We start from the raw sequence: 10136 nt of genomic DNA, 5'->3' as shown, positions 1-10136 counted from the left end.
GGGTGATGGGCAGAGTGACTACAACAATGGGCTCATCCTTTGAAATCATCCTCGTGTGGAGTCTGCACGTTCTCCCTGTGTCTGCTTGGGTTTCCTCCGGGTGCTCCGGTTTCCTCCCACAAGTCCCGAAAGACGTGCTGTTAAGTGAATTGGACATTCTGAACTCTCCCTCAGTGTACCCCAACAGGCGGCGGAATGTGGCGACTAGGGGATTTTCACTGTTAATGTAAGCCTACTTGTGACAATAATAAAGATTATTATTCCAGTTTCCTCCATCACAAATTAGGTGCAGCTTTGAAACTCCCATCGGTTTTAGTGACCTCATCACCGTCCAAATCAATGATATTTACTGACTCTTGGCTTTTTCTCATCTGAAATATTGAAAACAACCGGAGTTAAGCAGAATAAATTACTGGAGACAATTGAAACCAAACTGCCCAAAGCAAATTCAAATCAGGCCACCAGAGTAATCTGAACCAAAAAAAACTATTCAAACCAGACCAATAACACAGACTAAACTACCAGGGGTGGTTCAGTTTAAATAGCCAGTGTAGCTACCTCAGTCCCATCGTCTCAATCACAAAGAAGATCATCTCCAGTTTCTTGTATTTCCCACCACACATCACTCAGCAACCTCCTCATTCCCCCTCTCCTTCTGTGTTCTCCCTGGAGAAAATTCTCTCTGGACTCATTTACAATGGCATTTCCAAAACCCCAACAATCAAACCTTTGTCCCCCTGGTTCAACACGATGTTCATGAAACTACCAATCTGACCAATCACACCCTCATCTCCACCTTTAATGCTTTAGCCCCTCCCCCATTAATCCCCTTGGGGAGGAATTCTAACGCCAACAAAGAGCAGGTTAGGATAAACTGGGAGGGCATAATCTGAATCCTGACCCCAACCCTCCAACCTCAGTTTTAAAAGATGTGTGGGGTTGACCAACCCACGCCCAGGGTGGTACTTTAAATACTTCATGCGGTTGCATGCCTTAATTTAGCCACCATTTGCAACTGGGTGAGCAGTTTCCCCAGGCCTTGGGGAACCCAGTAGCTAAACTGAGATAAGAGTGTGCTGGATCAAGGGGTGGGTGCCTTTCCAGCCCCCTGCTACAGCCAACATGCCTGCCTGCCAATCTCCCCAATTGAAGATCATTCCAATTCTCCCCTTGATCTTCCATTGCAAGGGCCTGCTGGATCCAGTCCTCACCTTCGATCCTATAGGCCTGAGGTATCAGAGAGCCAGCTGGAGATTGAAACTACCTGGTTCTAACTCTCCTCTCACCTTCTCCCTGTGTGACTGGAAGCCTGTTAATCAGGCTCCCTCCATCTGGCTCTGAGGGGGGCAGAAAGTTAAACACACACCTTATTTTCTATCTGTGTCTCTCTGGTCATTGGCCCCATAGAACGATGAGACTGTCACCAAATGTGACTGGATCACATAAAGAGATCATAGAATCATAGAATCTACAGTGCAGAAGGAGGCCATTCAGCCCATCAAGTCTGCACCGGCCCTTAAAAAGAGCATACCTACTTTAAAAAAAATGTATTTTGTTACAAACATGGATCAAAGCAGGTTACAGCAAATAAACACCCCGGAAACATACTTTCCAACAATCATCTATATTGTCTGTACAGATTTTTCCCCTTTTGCACCCTCTTCCCCCGCTCTCCCCAACCTCCTGCGACGAACAGCTCCTCAAACATGGTCACAAACATCTCCCACCTTTTCTCAAACCCCCCTGCTGAGTCCCTTAACTCATACTTTATCTCCTCCAACTGCAGGAAGTCGTACAGGTCACCCAGCCAAACCGCTACCCCTGGGGGCGATGCCGATCGCCACTCCAGTAAAATGTGCCGCCGTGCAATCAAAGAGGCGAAGGCCACGACATCGACCTTCCTCCTCTCCATGAGCTCCGGCTTCTCTGAGACCCCAAATATCGCCACCAAGGGGTCCGGGTCCACCTCCTACTCCACTATCCTGGCTCAGACTGGAAACACCTCCGCCCAGAACCGTCCCAATTTTTCACAATCCCAAAACATGTGCGTGAGATTCGCTGGCCCCCGCCCATACCTCTCACACTCATCTGCTACCCCCTGGAAGAACCCACTCATTCTCACCTGAGTCATATGCCCCCTTTGCACCACCTTAAACTGTATCAGGCTCTTCCTTGCACAATAGGAGGTTGCGTTTACCCTTCGCATTGCCTTACCCCATTCTCCCCAATTGTTCTCCCCTCCCAACTCAGCTTCCCATTTCTCCTTGATCTTCACCACCTGCTCACCTCCCTGCGCCCCCAGCCACTTGTATATATCCCCAATTCTTCCCTCCCCTGCCACATCCGGAAGCAGCAGTCGCTCTGGCAGGGTGTATCCTGGCAACCTAGGGATCGCCCTCCAGCCCTTTCACGCAAAGTCCCTAACCTGCAGATATCTGAACTCACTACCCCTCGGCAGCTCTACCCTCTCCCTTAGCTCCTCCAGACTGGCGAACCTTTCCCCCAAATACAAATCCTTCATCTTGACCTGCCCCACTTCCCTCCACCTCCTGTATACACTATCCATCCCCCCGGCTCAAATCCATGATTCTCATACAGAAGCGTTAAGACCGACAAAGAGGACCCTACTTAAGCCCGCACCTCTACCCTATCCCCGTAACCCTACCTAACCTTTTTTGGGGCACTAAAGGGCAATTTAGCATGGCCAATCCACCTAACCTGCACATCTTTGGACTGTGGGAGGAAACCGGAGAACCCGGAGGAAACCCACACAGACACGGGGAGTACGGGCAGACTCCGCTCAGACAGTGATCAAAGCGGGAATCGAACCCAGTCCCTGCCACTGTGAAGCAACAGTGTTAACCATTGTGCTACTGTGCCGCACAGTGCTTCCTTTCCTTTATCAAAACTACTCACTATTCTAACCTCATCCTGCAGTACAAAGGCCTCCCTTAACCATGACCAATCATCTTTGTAAGTTTTTCTCCTCTCCGTCTTGCATTTGAACCTCTAAGTACAACTGTGAGAAACATAAGGACTGATGTTACGAAGACTGAGATCACCTGTTCAGCTCTTTTTATTACCTGACTCCAAGTGAAGAAGTCACGATTTCCACTGTAAAACCCTGAATTCACATCTCCCTCCGGTTTCTCTGCAATCTCTCCTCATGCCCTCTCTGTGCTCTGCTTTTCAATGAGACCAATACAGCACATCCACAGCACTGATCACCCGGAGTACTAACCTTTCGACAGGACAGCACTCCCTCAGTACTGTCTCTCTGATAGTGCAGCACTCCCTCAGTGCTGACCGTCTGACAATGCAGCACTCCCTCAGTACTGGTCCTCTGACAATGCAGCACTCCCTCAGTACTGACCCTCCGACAATGCAACACTTCCTCAGTGCTGGTACTCTGATGGTGCAGCACTCCCTCAGTACTGACCCTCTGATGGTGCAGCAATCCCTCAGTACTGACCCTCTGACAGTGTAGCACTCCCTCAGTACTGACCGCCTGACAATGCAGCACTCCCTCAGTACTGACCTTCTGACAGTGCAGCACTCCCTCAGTACTGACCCTCTGACAGTGCAGCACTCCCTCAGTACAGATCCTTCGATAATGCAACCACCCTGAGTACTGAACCTCCAACAGTGTAGCACTCCCTCAATGTTGACGCTCTGACAGTGCAACCTCCCTAAGTACTGACCCATTGATACTGTAACCTCCCTCAGTACTGACCCTCCAACAGTGCAGCACTCCCTCAGTGTTGACCCTCTGACAGAGCAACCTCTCTCAGTACTGACCTTTTGATAATGCAACCTCTCTCTGTACTGACCCTCTAACATTGAAGCACTCCCCTGCAAATGTTAGTTGCAACTTGGACATGGTGCGTGAAGTTTGCCGATTACTGAGAGATGATAGCAGAAGTAAATGACAGTTATTGAGGCCTGTAGCGTAAGCAGAGAAAACAAGCTAATTTTATAATTAATTCTGTGGAATGTGGGTGGAGCTTAATCTCAATTAGAATTTTGTTCGGAAACAGAAACTGGAGGATTACCTAGTGTGAAACGAGTGAAAAAATCTATAGTGGTCCTCACAGAGACATGAGGTAAGAAAGAAATCTGCAGATTAGCTGGGAAGCATCGAGAAGACAACCAGAACATGGGACTGAGGTATTGTTACGATACACGGGGCGAGTGCGCAGTCAATTCCAGCCCCACATGCCCCAGAGTCCCAACATAAGTGAATTAACCAATAATTTGTATAAAGTTGTTGAGATCTTTCACCTTGACTGCTCCAACGACTTACAGGCACCAGATTTGTAAGTGAAACACAAAAAAACTTTATAGCAAGAAAAGAGTTAAACATGTAATGGTGACAATAGAACAGCAGTTTGCCAGTAAAATTGATCCCCCCTTCACTGTACCACCCTCTACCCACACAAGACAGACACACAGTGGGGAAACGAAGGATCAAAATAACAGGGATTAAAATGGGAATGAGAGATGAGTATCTTCACTGCTGAGGTTGTAGTCTTTGTCGTTGGCTATCTCCTCGGAACATGGAGTGTTGAAACCAGCAGCTGGTTTGGCTCTTCTGGCTGTAACCTTCAGGCAGCGGGATCCCCTCCAGGAACACTTTAACTTGTGTTGACCTGAGCCCGCCCATGGAAGATGTAGTTCAGGTCTGTTCAGATGCTTATTGGTTGTCAGCTTCAGCAGATTGACCAACAGTTTGTCTCAGTTAAACAGAGTATCAGAGCAGCAACCTCCACAAGTCCTCAGAGTGATCTGGTCATACAGGGAGAGGAATCCAGAAGTCCACCCTACACTCCCCTCCTCTCCCAGCTCTGTCTTCAGGTTTGAAATACTCATCAGCTGGTTTGTTCACTTGGAGTGAGAGAGAGATTCTGCTCAGCTCCTGAACTCAGAGCAAAATCTGAAGCCAAACAGAGTCCCACAGCAAGGTGCCTTCTGGGCCAATCCGTATCGAGGATTTGCCAAGTTCTGGGATTTCCATGGAGCCAATTGGCTGCTGGCCACGTCTATCAGAAGGTGACATCACTGAACCATGTCAAATAGCACAGTTTAGTGGGGGGTTCTTGGACCAGTCCAAAGAGCACATATCAGGGTTTATTCTTGTTTATAATTAAAAACTGGGATACTGCAGAAGTGAGCAGAACAGAGAATAAGGGAATTACACAAGGAAAGCAAGGTTTAAACAGGGAAAGCAAGGTTTAAACATGAGGATCCTTACAGTATCCATAATCAAGAGGTATTAAATAAAGAATATTGCCTCAAAGAATAACTGGAATTGAGATGAACTAAAGTAAATTCCAGAGGACTATGGCATACATTTGGGTAGTCCCCATAGAAGTAAGTAATTTTAAGGTTGATCTGACTTATCAGGAAAAAGCTTAGAGGAAGTAATGAGTGAGAATAATGGGCTCGATTCTCTGGTTCCCCAGCCGCATGTTTCTCAGCGGCGCATTGTTTGCTGGCTGTGGAATTCTTCTTTCCCGCCACCCTGAAAGGGGCAACACAGGTGGAGAAGGTAGTCAAGAAGGCATACGGCATGCTTGCCTTCATTGGCCGGGGCATTGAGTACAAGAATTGGCAAGTCATGTTGCAGCTGTATAGAACCTTAGTTAGGCCACACTTGGAGTATAGTGTTCAATTCTGGTCGCCACACTACCAGAAGGATGTGGAGGCTTTAGAGAGGGTGCAGAAGAGATTTACCAGAATGTTGCCTGGTATGGAGGGCATTAGCTATGAGGAGCGGTTGAATAAACTCGGTTTGTTCTCACTGGAACGAAGGAGGTTGAGGGGAGACCTGATAGAGGTCTACAAAATTATGAGGGGCATAGACAGAGTGGATAGTCAGAGGCTTTTCCCCAGGGTAGAGGGGTCAATTACTAGGGGGCACAGGTTTAAGGTGAGAGGGGCAAGGTTTAGAGTAGATGTACGAGGCAAGTTTTTTACGCAGAGGGTAGTGGGTGCCTGGAACTCGCTACCGGAGGAGGTGGTGGAAGCAGGGACGATAGTGACATTTAAGGGGCATCTTGACAAATACATGAATAGGATGGGAATAGAGGGATACGGACCCAGGAAGTGTAGAAGATTGTAGTTTAGTCGGGCAGCATGGTCGGCACGGGCTTGGAGGGCCGAAGGGCCTGTTCCTGTGCTGTACATTTCTTTGTTCTTTGTTCACTTGTCAATGGGATTTCCCATTGAAGCCACCCCACACCGCCGGGAAACCCGAAGGCGGGGGTGCACTTCCAGGAGGAAAAGCGAATCCCAATGGCCGCAGAATTCCGGCCAACATACATAATTACAACTTATAGTGTTAAAACTGCTTGTTTTGTTTAATTCTTTTAAAAAGGATAAAGTTTGTGTTTTGTTTAAAAATGTGAAATCCAGGGCAGCACAGTGGTTAGCACTACTGCCTCATGGCGCCGAGGACCCAGGTTCGATATCGGCATCGGGTCACTGCCTGCATGTAGTTTGCACATTCTCCCGTGCCTGCGTGAGTCTCACCCCCACAACCCAAAGATGTGCAGGGTAGGTGAATTGACCGCGCTAAATTGCCTCTTAGTTGGAAAAAAAGAATTGGGTATCTAAATTTATTTTTAAAACTGTGAAATCCTGTGGTGTAGTTATTTTGCTTAAATCACTGGGTGCATGTCTACTGGACACGATACCTAGGTTGACCTCAACAAGTCCAATTCACTATCCCCAGCTGAGATAGTTCACTGTGCACCCACCAAATACTCAAAGTGGCCCCAAATGTTGCTGTTTTATTGGCATCCAGGGAATTTTCCAATTTCATATCCAATGTCTATCGGGTATCTGCCATGTCTATCTGCCATGCAAGGACACTGGTCCTCGAAATCAACCCTGGGTCACCTGTACCTAAATATTTCTTTGCTTAACCTGAGATGATTGACCTGCAGTGAAATAGAAAACAAGAGCTTTCATCCAAGAGGAATGTATGGCCCAATGCTGTACCTCACATGATTTCTGAAAGTGGCAACTGATTCTCTTACAGATTCAGAACTTTTTCATTTACAATTTACAATTTGATTCTCACATTTATTGCACAATAAATACATTCTTCCCATTTAAACTCTTTACAGAAATCAGATCTGGGTTTACTGTCCCAGCAGAGAGAAACATTTGACTGTAAATGGGAATAACCAGCAGGAGCGCTGACTGAGATTCGAATCTCTTACAGGTTCAAGATTCTGCGAAAGAGCAGCTACAATGCTTTCCACCCATTTGTCCAGTCTGATCTCAGCAGCCGCCCTCAATGTTTTGTACCATGGTTAGTGCTTTCAGGGGCTAAGTTCACGGAGAAAATCAGAGAGGAGTATTTTTTCATCTAGTTGGGTTTTGTGGCCCCCATGGTTTCCGCATGGACAGAATCACTGTCAATTCCACAGCCCTCCTCCTCCGCCCTCCAACATATTCAGAGGGGGGATTAGATTCGCTGGGCTACCTCCGTCTGTGCATGCTGACTTCCATTCTCGCCAACTTCTCGTATGACTGATAGAAGAGCTCGAAATCCCTGGATCCCCAAGCCCTCCAAACGTACAGGCTCCAATCCCTGGCCTCATCCTGAAAGCAGCAGACCACCGTGTCCTTCGTCACAACAGCAGCTTGGATGAGTTTGCTGTAAGGGGGGGAGGAAGGGGAGGTGGAGTCAGACAGGATAGTGTTAGTTATAAAGTCTCTTATTAGAGCTTCTAGCTAAATACAAATTACAATGCTGACAAACAAGACTGATCAGAAAAATGAGTGCCCTTAATACCCAAGTGCAAGTGACAGCTTGGCTCCAAAATTAGCTCAGTAAGCTTTGTCCACGGGTATTGATTATTCATATTAATGATTTGGATGAGAATTTAGGAGACATGGTTAGTAAGTTTGCAGATGACACCAAGATTGGTGGCATAATGGACAGTGAAGAAGGTTATCTAGGATTGCAACGGGATCTTGATCAATTGGGCCAGTGGGCCGATGAATGGCAGATGGAGTTTAATTGGGATAAATGTGAGGAGATGCATTCTGGTAGATCAAATCGGAGCAGGACCTACTCAGTTAATGGTAAAGTCCTGGGGAGAGTTATAGAACAAAGAGATCTAGGGTACAGGTGCATGGCTCCTTGAAAGTGGAATCACAGGTGGTGAAGAAGGCATTCAGCATGCTTGGTTTCATTGGTCACAACATTGAATATAGGAGTTGGGAATGGTTTGGGTTATAAGGAGAGGCTGAATAGACTGGGGCTTTTTTCCCTGGAGCGTAGGACTTTAGGGGTGATCTTATAGAGGTCTATAAACTAATGAAGGACATAGATAATGTAGATAGTCAACATCTTTTCCCCAAAGGTAGGGGAGTCTAAACCTAGAGGGCATAAGTTTAAGGTGAGAGGGGAGAGACACAAAAGGGCCCAGAGGGGCAAATATTTCACACAGAGGGTGGTGAGTGTCTGGAACGAGCTGCCAGACGCAATAGTAGAGGCGAGTACAATTTTGTCTTTTATAAAGCATTTAGACAGTTATATGGGAAAGATGGAGATAGAGGGATATGGGCCAAATGCGGGCAATTGGGACTAGCTTAGCGGTAAAAACTGGGCGGCATGGACATGTTGGGCCAAAGGGCCTGTTTTCACACTATAAACCTCTATGAATATATAACAGGAAGCAAAGGCTCATGGAAGTGGCTGTTTCCAGTGGGGTTTCCACAAGGCTCAGTACTGGAACCCTTGATTTTTGTGGTATGTAGCCACAATTTAGATTCTCAGATGCTAGGAGCATGATTAAGAGCTTTGCAGATGATAGGAAAATGACACAAATGCATGATTTCGAGAGGAAAGGTGCAGATGGCCCAGTTGATATCAATGGTCAGAAAAAGGACAAATGGAATTCAATCCGGAGAAGTGTGAGGTAATGCATTAGGGGAGGATAAACAAGGCAAAGGAATAGACAATAAATGGTAAGATACTGATAGGGGTAGTGGAACAGAAGGATCTTGCAGTGGATTTCCACAGATCCCAGAAGGTAGCTGGCCAGGTAGATAAGGTGAATAAGGCACTCAGGATACGTCCCTGTATTAGCCAAGACACAGAAGAAAAGAGCGGAAAGTTTATTTGTGATTATATATAAAGGTCGAACCAGGGCACACCTTGTGTACTGTGCACAGTTCTGGTCACTGCCCGACAGGAAGAATGTAATTTCACTAGAGGGTTTCAAAGGGGATTGATGAATGGAGAATTTTAGTTATGAACAAACAAACAAGAAACAGGACTAAGCCACTCAGCCCCTTGAGCCTGCTCCACCATTACATAGAATCCCAAAAGTGCAGAAGACCATTCAGCCCATCGGGTCTGCACCAACACTCCGAAAGAGCACCCTACCCAGGCCCAATACCCTCCCCCCCCATAACCCCATCTAACCTCCACATCTTTGGACTCAAAAAGGCAATTTATCATGGGCAATCCACTTAACCTGCACATCATTGGACTGTGGGAGGAAACCGGAACTCCCGAAGGAAACCCATGCAGACATGGGGAGAAAGTGCAAACTCCACACCGGCAGTCACCCAAAGCCAGAATTGAGCCCGGGTACTTGGTGCTCTGAGGCAGCAGTGCTAACCACTGTGCCACTGAAGTTGCAGTAGAAACCCTCTTTACATTTAAAAAAAATGCTTGAATAGGCACTTGGAGTACCGTACACTACAGAGGTATGGACCTTACATGGGAATTTCATATAATCAGAGAATGGCTACAGCACAGAAAGAGGCCATTCAGCCTGCTGTGCCTGTGCTATCTCCCTAACAGAGGGTCTCGGCTAATCCCACCCCCACATTTTCTGCATGAACACACTGTCTTTCCCTTGAAATCCAGGATTGAACCTGTGACCAGAACTGTGCATTCTCAAGTAGTGCATTCCGGATCTTAACTATTTATCCTGTTAAATAGATTTTCCTCATGATGCCTTTGGATCTTCTCCCATTTATCTTAAAATCTGTGCGCCTTGGTTCTTGACTCGCTGCCAATGGGGACAGTTTCCCCAGCGGCCGAAGAATTCCGGCCAATCTGTGTTGAGAATGTCCAGGATCTCACTGCTTCATTCAGCACTTTCTCA

The 10136-nt window shown here is 46.9% G+C and overlaps 1 protein-coding gene across 1 annotated transcript in view; it reads right to left on the bottom strand.

The window, feature by feature from the left end:
- Positions 1–7065: 7065 nt before the first annotated feature.
- Positions 7066–10136, bottom strand: part of lrrk1 (leucine-rich repeat kinase 1) — a 246870-nt gene continuing 243799 nt past the window's right edge. Inside the window, exon 34 of the mRNA XM_072468809.1 lies at positions 7066–7666. Within this exon, the coding sequence (XP_072324910.1) occupies positions 7489–7666 (178 nt within the window). The 3' untranslated portion in view covers positions 7066–7488. The remainder of the gene's footprint in view (positions 7667–10136) is intronic.

Source organism: Scyliorhinus torazame, chromosome 12 (assembly GCF_047496885.1).
Source record: "Scyliorhinus torazame isolate Kashiwa2021f chromosome 12, sScyTor2.1, whole genome shotgun sequence".
In the NCBI taxonomy this organism is placed as follows: Eukaryota; Metazoa; Chordata; class Chondrichthyes; order Carcharhiniformes; family Scyliorhinidae; genus Scyliorhinus; species Scyliorhinus torazame.
The sequence above is the reverse complement of the archived record's forward strand: the minus strand, read 5'-3'. Positions and strand labels throughout refer to the sequence as shown.